Source organism: Chionomys nivalis, chromosome 15 (assembly GCF_950005125.1).
Source record: "Chionomys nivalis chromosome 15, mChiNiv1.1, whole genome shotgun sequence".
NCBI classification, from domain to species: domain Eukaryota; kingdom Metazoa; phylum Chordata; class Mammalia; order Rodentia; family Cricetidae; genus Chionomys; species Chionomys nivalis.
The window spans coordinates 54404984-54428335 of record NC_080100.1 but is presented as its reverse complement, the minus strand read 5'-3'; the positions used below and the strand labels follow the sequence as shown (position 1 = coordinate 54428335).

Below are 23352 nucleotides of genomic sequence, written 5' to 3'. Positions count from 1 at the left end.
GCTGCCAAGCTAAACCAAAATGGATATAAGGGTATTATGATTTCAGAATATGGGTCTAAGGATATGATGCTTTGGAGAGGGTCTTCTTTTGTTTTCACAGAGGATGAGACTCTGTGGATTGCGTCTATCCCGATATGGTATGATAGACCACGCCCTCCTGAAAGGTTGCTGTGAACACCTTCAGAAAATTACTTCACTCAACTGCCGACTGAGATGACCCTGACACACAGGTTACACCATAAAAGATCTGAATAACAGCGCCCCCATTCAGCAGGAAGCAGTTTGGAGAGAAAAAACTGCGCCCATGTTCCCAAATATGGTTTATAAATGTTCTTTTACATTTAAAGGGGGATATGATATAGATATGAATAATTTGCATTTGTATAGATTTTAAGGTCAATTTTGTTATATGTATATGTATTTCTGATCTTGATTAAGGTATTGTGATTGTGTAGTTCATTTAAAAATGTAATGTATAATTAGGAAATATAGGTTGTTAATGGATAATCATCGATAATTGTCAAGCTTTTAGTCATGTTAGTTAGATTTTCTAGATATGCATAGATATATTTCAGCTAGATAGGCATTCTTCATATCTTTCAAAGACTGCAGAATATGGCATTTAAAATATTTTAGTAACTTAGGGCTTTTCATGACAATGAGACACGTCTGCTCCTGGCAGCACCAATCTACTTCAAGAGGAAGATGGGCACCGAAGAGGCTCCTTATGGAGTTTGATAGCCATTTGGGCAAGAAACTGCTCTTGCCTGGACTGTTGCATAAACTGGACACAGAGAACCCTCAGAGAGAGGACTGCTGAAACTTGCCTAAAGGTGAGATGGTCTTTCGGGGTTCCTGATTCATGAAAGAGTCTGCGAGACATTCTGCAGGACACAGCAAAAAGTGACTGAAGTGTCTTTGGAATTTCCTGCTTCATGAAAATGTGTCTGCTGGATACTATGGGCCTGTAGGCTGAAGATGGATGCCCCAATGGTACAAAAGAACTTTGGGTGACTGTCAGGCAGTGAGATGTCTCTGTCATTTCTAGAACTTTGGATTTCTTGTTTGCTTAGGTAATATTATATCCTTCTGGGGACTTTGATGGAGTTGAAGAATGATTAGTTATAGTTATAGTTTTCCTTAATTATGATAAAAGATAAAATAGATATAAATATTGTAACTGTAATTCTTGCTTGATAACTATTTTGTTACATGTAATCTTACTATGTTAAAGTGAAAGCCATTTTTTGTTTAAACAGAAAAAGGGGAAATGATGGAGGTGGGTCATCTTTCTATCTGTTGTTTCATTGGTTAAATAATAAAGAAACTGCCTAGGCTCATTTGATAGGCCAACTCTTAGGTGGGTGGAGTAAACAGAAGAGAATGCTGGGAGAAAGAAGCCGAGTAGGGAGTCGCCATGATTCTCCCACTCCAGACAGACGCAGGTTAAGATCTCCCTGGTAAGCCAGCTTGTGGGGCTACACAGAATATTAGAAATGGGTTAGATCAATATGTAAGAGCTAGCCAATAAGAGGCCGGAACTAATGGGCCAGGCAGTGATTAAAAGAATACAGTTTCCGTGTAATTATTTCGGGGCATAAGCTAGCCATTGCGGGCGGCCGGGTGCCGGAGACGCAGCCCTGCCGCTCTTATTACTACAAAATAGGTCTTTCACTTCTTTGTTTAGTGTAACCTCAAGATATTTTATGTTATTTGTTGCAATTGTGAAAGTTGATGTTTCTCTGTTTTCTTTCTCAGCTTCTTTATCATTTGTATATAGGAGGGCTGCTGATTTCTTTTTAGTTGATCTTGTATCCTGCCACATCACTGAAGGTATTTATCAGTAGAAACCAGGCTCTAGAGAAATTCCCAGGAATCCACAGGGATGACCCCAGCTAAGACCCTAAGCAATAAAGGAGAGGGGGCCCTATCTTGACTTGCTCTATAGTCAGACTGATGAATATCTTAAATACCACCATAAACTTTCATCCAGCTACTGATGGAAACAGAGGCAGAGACCTGCATTGGAGCACTGGACTGAACTCCCAAAGTCCAGTTGAAGAGTGGGAGGAATGAGAAAATGAGCAAAAGAGGTCAAGACCATGATGGGTTCACCCACTGAAACAGTCTACCTGAGTCAATGGGAGCTCACCAACTCCAGCAGGACTGGGAAGGAACAAGCATAGAACAAAACTAGTCCCAATGAATGTGTTGACAGTTGCATGGCTGGGGCAGACTGAGGGGCCACTGGCAGTGGCACCAGGATTTATCCCTACTGCATGTACTGGCTTTTTGGGAACCTATTCTCTTTACGTGGATACTTTGCTCAGTCTAGATATAGTAGGGAGGGCCTTGGACCTTCCCCAAAGCAATGTGCCTTACCCTCTCTGAGGATTGGATGGGGGTTGGGTGGGAGGATATGTGGAAAGAATGGGAGGCAGGGAGGGAGTGGGAACTTGGATTGGTGTATATATAATGAAAAAAGATTGTTTTCTTTTTTAAAAAATATAAGAAGGAAAAAAAACAAATTAAAAAACCTTTAAAAAAGAGATCAAATAACAACAAATGCTAGCAAAGACATGGGGAAAGAGGAACCTTCTTTCGTTGTTGTTTGGAGTGTAAACTGGTGCAGCCCTGCAGAAAACAGTATGGCTATTCCTCAAAACTTTAGAAACAGAGCTACAATATCGCGTAGCTGTACCGCTCCTGGGCACATCCCCAGAGACTGTATCCTACACAGAGATACTTGCTCATCAGCATTCACTGGTGCACTGTTCACAGTAGCTAGGAAAGAATATCAGCCTAGATATTCATTAACTGGCTAGTGGGTGATGATGGTGTGATACATAAACAAAATAGAATTGTAGCTAGATGTACTGAAAGATGAGATTTGCTAGTAAATATATGGAATTAGAAAAAATTAAATGGAGTCAAGTAACCCAGGCACAAATGCTACACATATACCCTTATATGTGGAGCCCAATTTTGAATCTAATTTTGTATTCAACTCGGAGTATCATAGAAGCCAGGAAACTAGAAAGAAGTCAGGGCCTGGGAGAGTGCTTTGGGGAGGTAGAAGAGAACACAGGTAACATGAAATAGATAAAGGGAATGCTGGGAATGGAAAGGTTTGAGGCGGGGAATAGGACAGGGAGAGGGGAATGAGAAGGCCAAAGGGACGGTTAACCAAAATGAAAAACATAAAAACGCCATTTGGAAGCCTACTATTTTGTAATCAAAACTAAAGCAAAGGAACAGAAGTATCCTGCATGGCTAGATGCCACTGTTGCTAGAAGTTATGAGCTACTAAAACTCCATGGCACGTGTGGGGGACCTCTGTGCACTTTTGGGCAGGCCCTAGAGGACCTTGAACCAACACAGCTTGGCTCTTCCTCTTGGCTGAGCTCCAGAACTGCATAAGGAGAGCTTACTCCTGAAGACAGTGTAACTTTGCTTTCAAGTGAGAGAGAAATCAGGCTGAGACTGAGCAGGAAAGTTTCTCACTGCTGGCTGTTGTCTGTCCTCCATGCAGACGACTATGGGAGGAAAAGCACCAGTAGTCATGCCCTGCTATGACCCCTGTGAGGGACAATAGCAGTCAGGTAAGGTACATCTACTGCTGCCATAGTGGCATGGCAGTCACAGGGATACAAGCTGCTTCCTGTTTGGGCTTTAGGCATGCCAACTCAACAGAAGGAATTCATTCACCGCACAGCTGTGGAGGGCACAGCTCTCACAGGGTAACCTACTACTGTTGTATTGATAAATGGACATAGCATCAAACTGCCTCCAAAACATATGTTTACACATATAAATTAGTCTATGTTCAGTTTTGGTCAAAGAAGCTTCTATTTGCAGTGGGCAACAGTTAATGCAGAGACTCATAACTTGTCATTGTGCTGAAAACAGGCAACTGTTGAGAGTACTGCTCTAAACTGAACAACCATATCTACCCTTCAAGGTGCCAAATGAACATCACAGACGAGGAGCAGGAGAGTCTAGATCTAGAGGATGGAAAGTAGGGAAGTAGTGCTATAAAGTTCTGACTTCTAGATACGACATGGCGGTTGCACACATTGGTTCAAAGCTGCTGCGGTTACCAGCACTGGACCCGTACAATATCAGCATGGTTAAAAACCCCACCATGCATGGGGAGAGGCTCCCAGCCTAGATACAGGGAGTCAATCGCTTGTGAGTTGGGGTGGTACTTTTCAGTAGACTAACTGCTCAAGCAACGCCCCCCCCATGAAACCCATCTCCATGCAAGAAACCCCAGTTAAATGTAGTGAGTCATACATACATGCATGCACTCACGTGCACGCACGCACACACACACACACACCAAGAAACAAACTTGGAAGGAAGAGATTTGGTAGGGAGGCGAAGGAGATAAAAGGATAATGAGGAGTGCTTTTGATAAAAAAAAAAAGTGTGTGTGTGTGTGTTTGTATGTGTGTGAAATTGTGAAAGAATGGATAAATTTTGAAAGAAATAAAGGTAAAAAAGAAAACAGTGTTATGGGAATTGAATCACTCACTATGCAAACCTGGAGGTTATCTTTTCCATTGGGCTTACCTGTGCAGTGATTCATCCAGGTTGTTGAGTGTGTCATTAACTGGGTTCTTTTGATTGCTGACTACCTTTCCAGGGGAAGAGTGTACCACAATCTGTATAAACATCCACCACTGAAAGACACCTCTCTTGTTTCCATTTGGGGCTATTATAAATAACACTGCTATAAATACTTATGTAAAGTCCTTACTTTTAAAAATGTATACTCAAATATTTATGGATGGATAAAATGATGTCTAAGATTTGTGTGCAAAAAATTTCAAACTGGATGACATAACAAAAACCATGGACAAATAAAGCAGTCTGAGTCTGCGGTATAGCTATGTGGTTAGAATATCTTATTTTCACAAGGGGAAACATGGGCTTAGCCACTAATGGCTAAATAAATAAATGAATAATCAAGATCACCACAAGTTTGTAAGTGTACACAATATCATCTATACTTTTGGTACATTTGAAATTTCCTAAAACATAGGGTTTAAGAAAATAAAATAAAAAACACACACACACAAACACCTTTAAGCAAAAATTGAAGGTCTGCTTTTTCTTAAAATCTTGTGACCTTAGCCCATGCTAAGATCATAGGACTTCTTTGCTCTAAAATACAGAGCCCAAGCCTTCAGGGACGGTCACTATAACATTCGCATTAGCGATTTAGGCAGATCCAAGCTTAGGTACTGGTTAACTTTCTTTAGGGAGTTTCTATTAGGCTGTAGAGTTGAGATAATAGCAGTCTGTGAGGTTGACAAAGGCAGGTGAGTAATCACCATAATCAGATGTATGAGATTCATGAGTGGCTTGTCTTCAGAAGAGAGGGTTCATGTCTGACATGAACAAGCCCTTATCATCAAGACAAATGCTGAGAGAACAGAAGTGTGATTACTGAAGATGAAGAGGAACAAACTATATGAGCACAATCAGGCCTAGAAATGAAGGGAAACGCAGTTTATATTATGCAAAGGCTGCTTTTGTTTTTAGGGCACTCTGGGGGACAGGATATCATTACAATATTCAGTCTACAAGCTAATGACTCTTCAGTATAATTCTGCAAAACGGTGTCTACTATTTGGTGGCACCAATACTCTCTCAGCTTACTCTCTTCTCAGGTTGTAACACACCCTTCCTCTCTGTCCCATTGCGGACACCTTGTTTTTCTCTTATAAAAATGCAGATCTACTTTCCCAAAGATATCAAGCAAAGAAAAAGATAAATACCAACTTGTTAGCTAATATGGGATTAAGAACCAAGATCTTCAAAAAAAAAATAGATATAATGTCTTTCAAATGCCAAATGTTGCCATGGCTACAAATGAAGTTTTCTTGCTTAGTCTTGACCGCGTAGGCAGGTGCTTTGTTAAGTGATTCTAAGTCTTAAATGAAGATTTTACAAGCTATTTAAATTACCCACAGTCAAAATCCCAATAAAAGAAATCCCAAAAGTTCAGCTAAATTTTATAGTTGGGCACACAAAATATCCATTAAGTGAGCCCCATGTTAGAAACAACAGCACTTGCTGCAATCAGATGTTATCATGACAGCGCTAGGACAGGTAGGAGAAGGGACACTCAAATGTCTAAAAACTAAAACTGGACAATCCCTAAATAGGGTGCAGAGACTGGCTCATTTGATTGTGTAAATATCTTAGCTACTCCAATAATGGAAAGGGATCTATTGGTAACAATGGGTTAGGAAACATGGTTGAATTAAAAATTCTAACCCTATGTCACAAGCTATGATAGGAATTAAAAATACAAAATTATACAATGTGCCAGGAACTATGAGTATGTTGGCACGGAGATTAATAACAGAGCCATTACTGAGGAAAAGGAAGAGGATAGGAAGAGAATCAGGAGCATAGTTAAGGAGCAGCTAAGTACATCGGGGCTCACAGAGAGAACCAGGAAGTCTGCCTGGGACTGACCTAGGCCCTCTCCATACAGGTGATAGTTGTGTAGCTTGGTCTTCTTGTGGGACTCTTCAAAGTGGAAACAGGGGTTGTCTCCAACTCTTTGACCTGTTTTTGGGACCCTATTCCTCATACTGGGTTACCTTGTCTAGCCTTAATACATGGAGAGGTGCTTAGTCTTACTGTAACGTGATATGCCGTGTTCTATTGCTATTCATGGGAGGTCTGCCCTTTTCTGAATAGAAATAAAAAAGGGATGCGGGGGGCAGAAGGCATGGGAGAACGGGAGAAGGGAAGGTAAACTGTGTTGGGATGTAAAATAAATCAATAAATATTTTAAAAAGAAGAAACTAAGTAGTTAAAGTTGGAGTGGTGGAGCACACCTTTAACCCCAGCATTCAGGAGGCAGAAACAGAAGATCTCTGTAAGGCTGAGGCCAGCCTGGTTAACATTAGTGAATTCTAGGCATGCCAGAGCTACACAGTGAAATCTTGTGTGTGTGTGTGTGTGTATAAATACTAAAATTAAAGGCACATACATTTTGAATATGATCTTCCTACATCTTTGCCATTTTTTTTTGACACCTAAAAACAAACATTTTCTCTGTCCTGCGGATTCTGACTCCATCATGTACATTTCTGGCAGTGTGAGGTCACTGACAATACTCAGTTGAAACAGTCTTCACTTTGACATACTCAAAAATTAATACAAATTGGTTTTCGTTAACAAGATGGTCTTGCTCCAAACCCATGTGGTTATTTTAAATTGTTATTATTTCTGTGTGAGCACAGATGCATACACCATGACACACATGTGTGATCCGCAGACAACTTTGTAGAGCTGGTTCTCTCCTTCCACCTCAGATTGCCAAGCTTGTGCTGGAAGCACTTTTACACACTAAGCCATTGCGCCAGCTTCATGCAGCTGTCCAGCTTATTTATCAAATACTGTACAGGAACCACACTCATACCCAGCCTACAGATCCTGGAATGCAAAGGGAACTGATGTAGTTGGAGAGAGAGGAGTCACCTGCAGCCATGCCCAAGAACTACTTATGTTGGCAGGTAAGTAAACTGCATAATTGTAATCAGAGCCGCCTGAGGGCATAGTCTAATGACTGATAAAGCCATTTTTATCTAAAGGAAGCTTTTCTTAAGCTAAACAGAGACTTAGAGAAATATTTTTGTATAAGTAAAAATTACTTTAAAGATCATGATGGCTGAATGGTGGTGGCGTACACTTTTAATCCCAGCACTTGGGAGGCAGAGACAGGTGGATCTTTGTGAGTTCGAGACCAGCCTGGTCTACAAGAGCTAGTTCCAGGGCAGGCTCCAAAACCACAGAGAAACCTTGTCTCAAAAAAAACCAAAAAAAAAAAACCAAAAAAAAAAAAAAAAAAAAAAAAAGAAGAAGAAGAAGACCATGATGTTTGCAAAGTGATAAGTATTTTTAAATTTCTAAAATAATTAACGACCATTTTGTTAAGAGAGCAGTAACAGCATGATTGACAGACCTGTTTCCTATACTTTTGCAAATTTGTTTTTATATCTCCTTTTGTAGATCTATTTTCATCTTTTGCATACGGCAAACCTATTACTAATCAAGAGTTCACGTTTTCTTTTGCAAACGCACCTACAAGTAACACTGAGAGGTAACCATAGGCAACGAAAGCTAAAGCACCGATGTGTCCAGGTCAGTCAGGCTACACAGTGAGACCTTGTATGAAAAGAAAATAAGAAAATTGAAGACACATATTTTGCATATGATTTTGCATCTTCCTACACCCTTTGTTCTCTTCCTTGACACTGAAAAGTAAACATTTTCTCTGTCAAAGGCACACATTTCTGGGTGTTCAGTCTCTGCCTCGCTGTGTGTACACATGTGATTCAGAGCTCCAGGATCTGCCTAACTCCACTGCAACACTGGGGTACAAGACGCTGAGGTGCAGATTCACGTTTTTATGCTTGCAGAGCACTTTACCGAGTCATCTCTCCAGAGAGCTTCCCCGCAGGCTAGTTTAGTTTTTCCCCCTTCTTTTCTTTCTTTCCTTCCTCCCTCCCACCCTCCCTCCCACCCTCCCTTCCTCCCTCCCTCCCTCCCTCCCACCCTTTTCTCTTTTTCTTCCTCTTTGAGAGAGGTTCTCACTATGTATCGCTGACTGGTCTCAAACTTACTAAGATCCTCCTGCCTCTGCCTCTTGGATGCTGGAAGCTCCTGCTTCTGAATGTGTGTCCTAACAGATTCTATTTTCACATATGAAGCAGATTTTTGTTGGCCACCTAGTATACACTAAGTACTATGCTGGTCCTGGAAACATGATTAGGAGTAAAACAGACAAACAGACATGGTTCTGCTCACAATGGAGGTCACAACATTATTTTATAAAGAAAAACGTCCAAATATATAGTTCAAAATTATAATAAGCCCCATAAAAAAGAATGTATAGGGTATTATGAAACACCCATATAATAAGGAGAATAACCAAGCCTGGGGAGGATGTGGAGGATTGAAACAGGGAAAGAAGCGGATAATGGAACTAGGTGAAGAACTGAGCAAAGGTAAGGAACCGCATCTGCTAAGGGGAAAAGACTCTGACCTGCTGGGTAATGGTGTCCCACGGTCCCTGCAGCAGTCGTGTCTTGAAGCATTCGTGGACTCCTTCCCATATATCCTTCAGAGATAAAGGTCTCCCATCTGTGAAGGTACATCATGAAAGACTGTTAGTGACCCATGAAACACCACGGTGCTTGGTGTTGCTCTAAAGCACTGAGTATCCTGACTTCCTGAAAAATCTCTACAGGTTTAGACACACTTACATATCAGACTTCTGTGTGAATCGCTATTCATGTACTGGGGGAAGGATAAATGTCCAAGCTTCTCTCCTTTGTACTCACACAGCAACTAAGATTCTGTCTCTTTATTACCCTTGGGAAGTTTACAAAATAAATAAAAGCTGAACATGTTTCAGAGACAAGTGACAGATACGAGCATAAAGGAAAGTCCAGGAAACGGGCATTTTTATTGCTAGAAATTTGCTATGGATGCTGTTGGAGTCCTCATGATTCCTCTGGTCCTTGAAGAAAGCACACCCCTGCCTTTTTACTCTCTCGTTGAATAACAGAATGTCCAGATCACTATATTGATCATCAAGGAGACAAAAAGGAAGGAAAACATAATTTCTTGCAGTAAGTAGCTTATCAATTACTGGGGAAACCATGAAAAGTATATTAATATCTTAAAATACTAAAAAAAAAAAAAGAGGTTCCTGTCAGAGGAAATCCAGTTAGTGTTGGAGGGGACAGAGGACAGAGACACTGGTAGACAGTTACAGTGGTAAGTAGAGAGGGGATGACTGGTGAGGAGAACCCCAAGAAGCTAGCACGCAGAGATCAGCCAGGAACTTCAGCAAGTAATAATCCTCCCTCTAGTCATTCTCTCTCTGAACTTGGTGCCCATTCAAAGTGTTTTGTGAAGACCAACATGGCGCTTATAATGCACACAGATAAGAAGGAAAGTAGGTGGCTAAGTTCAAACTCAGAAGAAGAAAGAGAGTGTTTCAAAGATTTTCAACATGAGTATAGGATAGGGTCATTTCAGGTTCCCTCTCCTTAGTTGCCCAAGGTACCAGCTGAGGACATATTCCTGGACACCTGCGAACCCCTCAAGAGTCAAGTCTCTTGCCAACCCTAAGATGGCTCCCTTAGATAGGATATATACTTCACTGCTCCCGTATCCATCCTTCCTATATCCCAACCATCCCAATCCCCCGAGCTCCTCCCATCCTCCCCTTCTCATATTTCTCATCCCATTTCCCCTTTGCCCCATGCCACCTCACCCGCAAGTTCCCAGTTTTTGCCCTGCAATCTTGTCTACTTCCCCCTCTCCATGCGGATGACTATATGATTTTCTTTGGGTTCACTTTCTTATTTAACTTCTATAGGATCACACATTATATGCTTAATGTCTTTTATTTATGGCTAGAAACCAATTATGAGTGAGTACATCCCATGTTCCTCTTTTTGGGTCTGGGATACCTCACTCAGGATAGTGTTTTCTATTTCCATCCATTTGCACACAAAATTCGAGAAGTCATTGTTTTTTACTGCTGAGTAGTACTCTAATATGTATATATTCCACACTTTCTTCATCCATTCCTCCATTGAAGGGCATCTAGGTTGTTTCCAGGTTTTGGCTATTACAAACAATGTTGCTATGAACATAGTTGAACAGATATGAATATCTTGCATATCACCTTAGAACCTTCATCTGGCGATGGATCGAGGTAGAGACAGAGTCTCAATTTGGAGCAACGGTCTGAGCTCTTAAGGTCCAAATGAGGAGCAGAAGGAAGGAGAACATGAGCAAAAAATCAGGACCACGAGGGATGCACCCACCCACTGTGACAGTGGAACTGATTTATTGGGAGCCCACCAAGGCCAGCTGGTCTGGGACTGAATAAGCATGGGTTGATTCCGGACTCTCTGAGCATGGCGGTCAATGAAGACTGATGAGAAGCCAAGGACAATGGCACTAGGTTTCGATCCTAATACATGAACTGGCTTTGAGGGAGCTTAGCCTGTTTGGACGCTCACCTTTCTGGACGTAGATAGAAGGACCTTGGTCTTCCCGCAGGGCAGGGAATTTGGACTGCTCTTCAGTATCGAGAGGGAGGGGGAATGGAGTGGGGGGAGGAGAAGAGGAGTGGGGATAGGGGGAGGGAAGTGGGGGGAGGGGGCAATATTTGGGAGGAGGGGAGGGAAATGGGAAACGGGGAGCAGGTGGAAATTTTAATTAAAAAAGAATAAAAAAAAAAATAAAAATAAAAAAAAAAAGATTTTCAACATGCACTGCGGGAAGGGTGTCCAGACGCTAGAACCTAGTATTACTCTGGCCATTCACAGCGGTCAAGGTCTCAAGACAGCAGGCAGGTCTTCTCCTTAGACAAATGCCCAATTTTGTCTGAAGAGAACATCATATCTTCAATTACTGGGCTCAAAGGAGTGCAATACAACCCAGGTAAATACTCTGCTCAAAAAAACTAAAGCTCACTGTAGTGTACAGACTCGGAGTCCAAGAAGAGATGGAGGATGTGAGGGGAAGTAGGAGGCTTAGAATCTGGGCCATGTTTAAACGTGGGGTCAGCAGTTGCTCTGGGTGTACCTCTGTTATCTTACTTTATAAATCTTAGCTTCTTGAGACTCAGTTACTTTTCCTATAATGGAGCACAACAATCCTTGCAGGAGTTCGTTCTCATGAATTGTACATGAGTGATCCTTCACAGAAAATGTTCAGTAAATACTCGGCACCTCCCAGCCTGTAACCCTCAAAGCTAACGATCCATTCTGGACTGTTCTTCCTAGCCCGTCCCATGTTTCCACAGCATGCACATAGCCTTTGATGCAGTGGTGTACAAACGGCATAAGCAGGGCATTTCTTACGTCTGACCTGAAAAGTTGAACTTTCCCTCAACCTTTATTTTCAATAAATAGCACTGGAATATTTTGATACATATTCAATAACTATCTTCATCTTGGCATTTATCTGGCAGCAGGAGACCATTATCTTGTGATAAATAGTTTTATTCCATTGACATTTCCATGTCTGTAAAATGAACAAGATTTATTCATCCAATTAACATTTGAATGTCATGTTTAGCTACAAGTTGAAAACAAGCTGCCTTCAATATCTGTGTTATATTGTTTTCTGAACACATTTACAGAGTAGGCCAAACTCTGCTCTGAAGATAAGCACTACACATCTTCAAAACATGTGTGTGTTGATTCTAAAGAGGTAAATACGATCGGAAGTACCGGAGCATTGGAGAGCAAGTTCACCAATCAGATTACGAAAGATGACATGCTTCCAAATAATGTTCACGTATCAAAACTAGAAGGAATTAGTAGTAGGATAATAAAATAAGCTCTAATAGGGTTACTAATTTCAGAAATAAGGTGGCTAACACCTTGGGTGATACAAATCTCCAAGATTATGCTGCCAGTTCATACCGGTGATGGAATCAAAGGCCGGGCTTCAGGACTCATAGTCCGGCGCTCGAGTCCAGCGCTCTTCTTGAGCCATACGTCCTCTGGAGGCAGAGACGCTGCAAATGCTTTATTTATATACATTAAAAATGCTAAGTAAACAATACCTTCCTTATCGCTAAACTTCTCAGTCCAGGAGAGGAAAGCTGGATTTAATATCTACTAATAAATAATAATTTAAATTTTATTCCTCAAATAGTCAATAACCTAAGCCTGATTTGCTTATTGCCGCTGTCAAGAGCCTGCCTACTCACTTGGCTGGAAGTGTTCATACAAGAGTAGTAACGAGCATCCTGCAACAATATTACAGGAAATATTACCGGATTTCCATCAAATTTGATTCTAGAATCAAGAGCTAGTGCTTACATTTTCATACCACATCAAATCTAGAAATTGAAAAGGAAAACTTGGAATACAGGGATTAAAAGGCTACAGTCAAGCCATCAGAAAGGTTAAAGATGAGTTCAAAACAAACAAATAAGGTGCGCTTTTACTTATCTCAAAAATTCATGCTATTAAAATGAGTAAGGACTTCTGTGGTTTCAGAGGCAGGAAGCTGAGGAGCCAGAGGGGATGACTGACAGCAGGAGATCAGTGTCTTCCAGACACAGCAAGACTGGTCCACATATGAACTCACAGAGACTGCACAGGCTCGAGCCAGATGGGTTCCCAGGATGAGACGGGGAAGTGGACAAGCTCTCCCACCCATACCAAGACTCCATCTCCAACCGACAACTGCTCACAAAGGAAAAATTAATTTCTCTCCCAGAGTTGCCCTGGGTATACAAATCACACTTAAGACTCCATGATCAGCAGTGATGGCCACAAAACGGGCTCAATGGTGTTTCTGTGGATGTTTTTTTTTTTTTTTTGTCTCATGTCACTTTGTGCAATTTTTTTACTTTACGGTCTTTTGCTTATCTATTATGGTTCCAAATTTTTTGTTTTTATGTTTTGTGTTTCTTATGCTTTTTTGTTTCTTGTTTTTTTTTATTTTTAAATTTTCCTATTTGTTTTCTAAAGATAGAGAAAGTATAGAGTTGGATGAGTGTGGAGGAGGGGAGGATCTGGAAGGAGATGGTGGAGGAGAAACCACAATCAGAATGTATTGTATGATTTTCAATAAAAGCAAAGAAAGAGAGAAAAAAGAATTTCTATGGTTTTAGCTTTTGCAGCTTTTTTAAAAGATAGTAAATACTGTGTTGGTAGTGTCCCGACTCTTTTTATGATATTAATAGAAACAGTGATTAGTACCAACATATTTCTCTACATCCTTGATATTAACTTCATTCACAAATTACAGAATGGCTATAGCACTGGTACAACATACAGTTAGCATGTACAAGGAGCAGGGTTCTAACCCCCACACTGATACATCACCAAATGCTTTCTCCATTTCCCACATAGTGAGAAAAACCAGAAACCCAACATTCCACATCTATCTTTTCTCAGCTATTAGTCTCATAAAAAACAATGACCTGTCCCGCAATTCTAAACTTCCTACTGTATGCGCTTGCCTTTACATTGTGCTATGCTAGAGCTTAACTCCAAGCTTCCAGCAACGGCCTTTGTTACTCCTCCAAGCTCTAGTGCACGGTGTTTACTCCCACAAATTTCAAATACAAATTTATGTGTTTTGTGCTGAACCACACTGTAGTTTTCCTCTCCGCACAGTTAAATCCAAACAAAAGGGTCTTGCAGCCCCTTCTAACCAGCCTATCTGTCCACTGTCCTTCTGTCCTATCACCCCAGGGTCCTCTGTCCTCCTGTCCTATCTCCCACTGTCCTCCTGTCCCATCTCCCACTGTCCTCCTGTCCTATCTCCCACTGTCCTCCTGTCCTATCTCCCACTGTCCTCCTGTCCTATCTCCCCAGTGTCCTCCTGTCCTATCTCCCACTGTCCTCCTGTCCTATCTCCCCAGTGTCCTCCTGTCCTATCTCCCACTGTCCTCCTGTCCTATCTCCCACTGTCCTCCTGTCCTATCTGCCCACTGTCCTCCTGTCCTATCTCCCCAGTGTCCTCCTGTCCTATCTCCCACTGTCCTCCTGTCCTATCTCCCACTGTCCTCCTGTCCTATCTGCCCACTGTCCTCCTGTCCTATCTCCCCACTGTCCTCCTGTCCCATCTCCCACTGTCCTCCTGTCCTATCTCCCACTGTCCTCCTGTCCTATCTCCCCAGTGTCCTCCTGTCCCATCTCCCCAGTGTCCTCCTGTCCCATCTCCCACTGTCCTCCTGTCCTATCTCCCACTGTCCTCCTGTCCTATCTCCCCAGTGTCCTCCTGTCCTATCTCCCACTGTCCTCCTGTCCCATCTCCCACTGTCCTCCTGTCCTATCTCCCCACTGTCCTCCTGTCCTATGTGCCCACTGTCCTTCTGTCCTATCTGCCCACTGTCCTCCTGTCCCATCTCCCACTGTCCTCCTGTCCTATCTCCCCACTGTCCTCCTGTCCTATGTGCCCACTGTCCTTCTGTCCTATCTGCCCACTGTCCTCCTGTCCCATCTCCCACTGTCCTCCTGTCCTATCTCTCACTGTCCTCCTGTCCCATCTCCCACTGTCCTCCTGTCCTATCTCCCCAGTGTCCTTCTGTCCTATCTCCCACTGTCCTCCTGTCCTATCTCCCCAGTGTCCTCCTGTCCTATCTCCCACTGTCCTTCTGTCCTACATGTCCTCTGTCCTCCTGTCCTATCTGCCCACTGGCCTTCTTCGCTAGGACAGCTCTTAAGGAAGGCAGTGAATCCACTCACCACTTTCCCACTCAGCCCTCTGCACTGTCGGGCTTTCCTCCTAGCAAACACCACTCTCTGATGTTATCTGTCTTACACATTTCTCATTTTCTGCCTTTCCTAACCATGGTGTCCTATGCCTGTGACTCTTCATCATTCTTATTCCTGTATGGACCCTGCCACCTAGACCAAGTCATCCATAAAGGTTTCTTTATTTCCCACACTAGTTAAAAGCCATTTTTGTGATTCAATTGGTTATGGCATATTGTATTCACACCATACTGTAATTGTCTTATTTACTTAAGTATGGAATTACTGTTGGTCATTTAAAATACCATCAGCTTTGAAATGGTACCTGGTACAAAGCAGACACAAGGAAGCCATACCAATTTTTCTTCTTTTCAATTATTTGCTTTTGATAAATTTCCTAGAATGGAATTACCAAGTCAAAGTGAAAAATAACTTTTAATTCAACACAGAAGAACTAGTATCTCACCCCTCAATTTTCTCCTTAGGGTAATGAGATAAGAAGTTAATTTTAGAAATAGATATTTATATTATTTGGCACCTACTATATGCCAAATCTTTGTGATACATCAGTTGGCAAAACGATATCTTTGAGGGAGTTACATTCTAGCCAGAGGGCAAGAATGTGACAATAAATAATGAGCATCATATAGGAAGCTAAGAAGCAATGTATACTACAGCAGAAAGAAAGGGGATGCTGCAGAGCACCAGACAACGGGCCAGGGTCAGTTTTAGACCTTTTTGGGAGGGTAACTTGGAGAGCAAACACTGCCTATGAACTCCTGTGACACGTGGGCAAAGGGAAGGATGCTCTGGGGAGAAGAGAGGGTGAGCAGAGGCAAAACTAAAGAGAAGCAGGGCAAGGGAATTTCTTTCTTTTTTTTTTCATTCTTATAAATGTATTTATTTTAAAAGAAGAAACAATAAAATCCTTACTTTGAGTTCCATAATTATTGATCTAGAATTTTTTCCCCCAAAATTCCATACAAATAATATCATCTTAAATATTTTATAAATTCAATTATAACTGAAAAATTTTACATCCTTGTATTTGTAGCTTTTAAATAATTTTACAAATCGAAAAGCAACCATTAGCCTTTTCAAGTTTATATGATTTTATGTCTAAATGATGCTAAAGCCATTATCAATATACATGAATCCTAACAAACAAATAGAGATCAGAAAAAAAGGAGGAAGATGTTTGACACATTCTGGAGGCACTGTGGGCTGGTTATTACCACTAGCGTTTATTGTTTACAGTTCAGGGATGTTACTAAGTACTCAACAATGAACTCACATTCATAAAACAAAACATTGCATGGCCTAAAATGTCCATGAGGATGAAAGTTGAGAAATTCTACTGTGAATAAAGACATAAACTAAACTAACAACCTGAGTTTTAATACACAAACTTTCACTTCTATGAATAATTTACTAAATGGCATAGAACATTGCTACTACAAACTTAGTGGCTGGAAACAATGTCTATGTATCATCTCAGAGTCCATGGATTTAGAATTCAGGCACAGCTTAGGTGGCTAGCCCACCAGGCATTAACTTCTCATCTGATCTCGGCTGGGAATGAATTTTTTTTTTATGTTTGATAAACAAGATATTTAATAAATAAGATATATATTATACAATGGAGTTTCTGGTCACCTGAGAGTGTCCCTTTCCCAGGGTTGGGCATTTAGGTAAGTGCCCCCATGGCTTGTCAAGAGCAGTGCTAGCCTACAGGCTCGCGAGGGAATTTCTTATTCTTATGGACCACAAAAGACGTAAAAGACAGCCTTATCATTTATGATTCACACGCATCCAACTCTCCGGTCTAAAGTGTATAATTTACTGGCAGTCTCAGAGTTTTGTAAGCATGACCTCAAGTTTAGAATACTTAACACCTGAAAGAGAAAGCACAAACTTATTAGCAGCAGTTCCTCATGATCCCTCCACCTGTCAGGTTCCAGAAAACAATGAATTCACTTTCTTTTGTCATAAATTTGTTTATTATAAACATGCATTTATAGAATATGACCAGAAGGGTCTTTTGTGAATTAAGTTTTCCATGTTGTAGTATATACATTCTTTTTTATAGTCAAATTATATTTCACTGATTATATGGCACATTGTGCTCATCTATCATCAGTTTATGGACAGTGGTAGTTTTTCCCGCTTTTCAACATTTGTGAATAATGACTCATATATGAGTTTGTATGTGACCATGCTTTCTTTTCTCTGGAGGAAAACAGCTAGTGAGCCTGTAATTGTTGAGTTCTGGGTTCAGTGAGAGACCCTACCTCAGTACATAATGTGGAAAGTGCTGAAGACAAGTCACCTCAACTTGTGACAACTACACATGTACACACAGAGACATGCACATATACAGGCACGTGTACCCACACACATGAACAGACACACACATAAACATTCATACACACAGGCACATGTACCCACAAACACAAACTTCACACACATAAACATTCACACACGGGCACTTGTACCCATACATATGAACACGCATGCACACACACATGGAGAAACAAACAAAATTTGCTCTTTTGCCCTCTCTGTCTCTCGCTCTCTGCCTGTCTCTCTCTCTCTGTGCATTTGCACATAAATCCTGGCTAGTTCTCACGGGCCACGGTACAGCTTCTTAGCACCTGTGGAGGTCTTGTTTTGGCATCCTCTGCTAGATCCTGGCAGGCCTGATAGGACCATAAAGATTAGAATTTAAGCATTTTAAACAAACATGTCAGGTCTTAAATATTTAAAAGACCACTTCTGTTCAAAACAGTCACTGGGGAGGCTGACTGATCCAAGTCCTGCTGCGGGAGCTGTCGGCGCTTGTCTTCTTTGGAGCCACATTCAGAACAGAAAGGAAAACAAATGCTTCACAGTCACAATTTTATTTTTTAAACAAAATTAAATTAAAAAATAATTTTTTCATCTCAGTTCTGGACTCCATGAAGCTATTATTGTGGTTGTTGTTGTTGTTACTTGTGTATTTATTTGTTTCTTTTGCATGTGTGCTCATGTGCGTACCATCGTGTGTTTATGAAGAGTAGAGGACAACTTAATGAGTCTGCTCTCTCCCTTAACCCTGTAGGTACCAGAGATGAAACTTGAATCCTCAGGTTCAACAGCAAGCACCTTAGCCTGATAAGGCATCTTGCTGAAGCCACAATTAGATCTTAAAATTAATAATAATTATTAATAATATTCTATGTTGTTTTCCATATTGGGATACAACTGATTTTGTTGACACAAACTAAGCTTCCCTCTAGCGGGTGGCCATCTGTGATTTCTAAGCAGGACTAGAGAGAACCAAGACTACACTTGGATTTCCTCTGAAATGTTGTTCATCTCTCCAGCCTCATCACTCACACTCTAAACAGTACAAGCACATATAACTTTATCCATTTGACAGTACTACCTAAATACTATGTAAGTCCTCTCCCCTAAGCCTTCAGGGTTGTTTGGTTCAACCTACAGCTTATCCATGATCGAAGACACACAAGAATTAGATTTTGTTACCTTTTATTAAAAAAAAAAAGACCTAATCATCAACGCTTCCAACCCTAGCATACAACATGGCCACTTGACATATACTCAAATATGATCATGATCCTAATTATTTCAAACGGAAGAGTCTTTAGAAATCCCACTGAGGCACTGAACTGAGAGAGCCGACTGTGCAAAGAGTCTCATCATACAAAGAGAGCTTAAATAATATGGGAACAAAGTATTTGGTGTACAATTATGTGTTTCTGGAAACTAAGAAACAGCGTTTTAATGTAAAAATACGAGCATAAATAGGTCCTTACCTAAGTGAATGAACCATTATTTTGTGTCAATATGTTCAGGTCAAAGAATTTCCAGTCAGGAACTTTGAGCCATATATTATGGCCTCATAATGTGCCGTTTGTCACCAGATATGAAATAATAGCACCTATTTTTATATTAGAAATAACACTAATCACATCAAAGGAGAAGCTAAAAACTTGAAAAATTGAAATAGAAGCCAAACCAACTTGAAACCTACAAACTACATCCAACAATAGAAGCCATCTATTTAATAGGTATTTACTATGTATCTACTATGTGCTAGTGTTAGCCAGAATATAATACACATTTATGCTAGAGCAATAGAAAAGGGGCAAGAAATACTGGGAAAAAATGGAATAATTAAAGTATAATCTTTAGCAAATTCCGGTATCCTCTACCATTTTCACATAAAAATCTCTCAATTGAATAGTAACCTACATGTCAGTAATCTATATATTACTCAAAACGTGCAGTTTTCTAAATTAAGTTTCTCAATACTACCAAATTTTGTGAATCCAATAATACCATGAGATATTTCTCTGGCACTACCTGGCTCTAGTACAAGCCATGCACTAAAGACAGAGACAACTCCAAAAGTGATTGGGAGGAAAAAAAATGAAGCACAGCAAGTGTAAGAGAAATACCCTAGATGTGGTCATTAGAAAGAGAAAAGAAATGGGAGTGCGTTTTTCATAATGAAATATGCCACTGCTCAGTAGATTGGCCTTCCACAGAGCTCGGAAGGTTATAAAAATTCATGTCATACTCCACAGGGAGGCAGAGATGATGCTTCACCAAAGGAGAAAATTCATTTTTGCTTCAGTGAGAAAATTAGACTGCGCTAGGAAATTAGTGTGATTGTTCATGTACATTCACATCAGCTATTTCACTAGATAACTCTGTAATTTTCACTTATTTCTATAAACATTTAATAGTTGGTATCTTTATTAATCTCAAGAAATCTACGTAAAAACTGTGAGAACACAGCTCATGGCAGTTTCATCTATCAATTCATTTACTTCAGATGTTTTAAAATTTTCAATCACTTGAGTGATAACATTGTAAAATGAACATAGGTATGGACTTTGAGCCCACAGTTCCATGCCCCTTAGTAAGTCATCAAAGCCCCGAAAGCACTCGGCTTCACTACTGTGCATGAAGACTAGAAAAGATCCTATCTTCCAAGGGTTTGTGAGGACACACAGCACAGCTGCCATGACCTGAATATACTCAGTGCCAAATCTAGTTTCATGATTAACTAGAATCCTCAAAAACCTATTCAATAGGTATTGTTGCCTAAATTTGCTTGCGTGTGACAAAATAAAGTACACAGAGCCAACACCTTCCCTAAGTTCACAGTAAGCAATGAGAAGCAAGGCTCTTGACTGCATTTTCTGCTGCCATACTGTGTGTCTGTGTCGGACACTCTGTAAGCTGCAATTGTGCCGCTGCCATACTGTGTGCCTGTGTGCGGGAACTCTGTTAGCTGCAATTGTGTTATCCAGAACTTTCATCTTCCTGTCTCTCTTCCTAGACCTGCCCTGCCCTGCCCCTTTCCATCACAATCTATAAACCCCATGTCCTGCCGGGGCTTTCTTGATCACCCCAGATCAAAGTCATCCCTTCACACTTGGGTATTAATTTTAACCTCTCTTGTGGTTCTGAGCATGTTTTATTTCTTATAGTGGATTTCAGACCTGACTAATTTTCTTTAGACTATTAGTTACCCTGAGGGTATCATTCATCTCTGATTTCCTTTATTCATCTCTACATTCTAAAAACATCTTCATACCATAATATGTTTAGTACTTCAAAGATAAGGATAGGTGAGAACAAAGTTCAGTGTTACTTCTAGAGAAATAGGCATGATTCTTACTGAAAACAAAGACAATCATAATTTTAAATTCACTGAATAAGTGTTCGCCATTTATATAAAACACTTTATGGGGATCCACATAAGCATATATAGTAGATGTTTGAATTCTCAGTATCCAAACACATTTCCAATATAGGAGAGAAATTATGAACCAAGTGTAAAGCTGATCTCTCCTCATCACTAAAGCCAAAGGGTTTCACTCTGCAATTGCTACTGGGACCCCACTACCTTCACTTGGCTCTGTGATCCATTTCCAAATCATACTCTGCTTTACATGGTCATGTTGCATTATTTTCACCTCACTAATATGGCATGTTTAAAATCCTTTAGTAATTTTCTATTCATAATTATTAAACCCAACTGTTAAAAGGGTTTATTTTTATTTTATATGTTTGAGTGTTTGTGTGTACATATGTAAGTATACCTACGACAAGTGGGCCTGGCATTCACAGAGGCCAGCAGAGGACATTGGGTTCCCTTGAATTGTAGCTACCTATGAACAGTGGTGAGTCACCGTGTAGAGGCTAGGAAATCAAGTTCAGGTTCTTTACTGCTTAGTCACCTCTCCAGCCTAGCAGACTTGATTTTTTTAAATGTTAACTTAAATAGAAAATTTGGACAGAAAGGTACATGTTGTATTCTTTTTAGTTACATGAGAAACTGTATGGATGGCTGTCTATTGGCATTGGGCATATTCCTAACAGCACATACAAACAACTTTCAGTTAAACTATCCACACATGGTATTAAGAACTCAAAAGTCAGTGGTGCCTAATCTCTCACTTAAAGAAAATAAGGCATTTACCTTAGTGAAGAAAACACAAGAGCTTCTTAAGGAACTGCTCAATAAGAAACTATCTTAAAGGAAGCAACTATGGTTCAACAAGATACCAGAGATACCAACCCTGAGATAACCACTATCAGCCAAGTGCCCTGCAGAACAATGACCTGGTGAATACCCAAAATTTTAGTCCTGCTGCATCTGAAACAGAAGACATCCACTTTCAATACTGCCCAAAGTGCTCTGAGGTGTGTTGATATTTTGTTTGTGATCTAACAAACAAAGCTTGCCTGAAGATCAGGCACTAGTTAGCAGTAGAGGCCAGGCAGTAGTGGCACACACCTTTAATCTCAGCACTTGAAAGGCAGAAGCAGACAGATCTCTGTGAGTTCAAGGCCACCCTGAGTGACACACAATTGAGCACATTCTTAAAAAACAAAACAAAACAAACAAATAAACAAAAAACAGAGCTAGGCAGTGAAGGCTCACACCTTTAATCTCAGTACTTGGGAGTCACATGCCTTTAATTCCAACCCTAGGAAGGTAGAGACAGGAAGGAATATGGCTGGGTGGAGAGAGGAATATAATATGGGAAGAGACAGGACCTCAGGATTCAGTCTGAGGACTTGAAGAGACAAGATGCCCCATTCAGTCTGAGGGTCCAGTAGAGGAAAGAATTAGTGGCTGGCTGCTCTGCTTCCCTGATCTTTCAGCATTAACCCCTATATCTGACTCCTGGTTTTTATTATTAAGACCAATTAGAATTCACACTACAAAATCATAAAAACTCTGAGATACCATCTTACACCTGTCAGAATGGGTAAGATAAAAAACACCAATAATAGCTTATGTTGGAGAGGATGGAGTAAGGGGAACACTCATTCATTGCTGGTGGGAGTACAAACTTGCACAAACACTCTGGAAATCAGTATGGCGGTTTTTCAGAAAACTGGAAATCAACCTACCATGGGATCCAGCAATACCACTCTTGGGCATATACCCAAAAGATGCTCAATCATACTACAAGGACATTTGTTCAACTATGTTTATACCAGCATTATTTGTAATAGCCAGAAACCTGGAAACAACCTAGATGCCCTCCAACTGAAGAATGGATAAAGAAAATGTGGCACATTTACACATTAGAGTACTATTCAGCAATAAAAAACAATGACATCTTGAATTTTGCAAGCAAATGGATGGAACTAGAAAACACCATCCTTAGTGAGGTAACCCAGACCCAGAAAGATGAACATGGTATGTACTCATTCATAAGTGGATACTAGCTGTAAAGCAAAGGGTATTGAGCCTATAGTTCACGATCCTAGAGAAGCTAAGTAAAAAGGTAAACCCTAAGAAAAACATACATGGATCTACCTGTAAAAAGGAAATAGAAAAGATTGCCTGACAAAATTGGGAGCATGGGGGTGGGGGAAGTAGGGACGGTGGAAAGGGAAGACGAGGGGAGGAGGAGAGGGGAGGAGAACTTGAGGGAATGGGATAGTCGAGATGGAGGAAGGACAGAGAGGAGAGCAAGGAAGGAGATATTTTGATTGAGGGATGTGGAATTTCCCTCTGTATGCTGTGAATACCATTGGTTAA

At 40.7% G+C, this 23352-nt stretch overlaps 1 protein-coding gene across 1 annotated transcript in view; it reads right to left on the bottom strand.

The window, feature by feature from the left end:
- The window catches only part of Atg10 (autophagy related 10), a 296373-nt gene that overhangs the window by 81349 nt on the left and 191672 nt on the right, over nt 1-23352 (bottom strand). The window contains exon 5 of the mRNA XM_057789739.1: nt 9074-9171. Coding sequence (XP_057645722.1) covers nt 9074-9171 — 98 coding nt within the window. The remainder of the gene's footprint in view (nt 1-9073; nt 9172-23352) is intronic.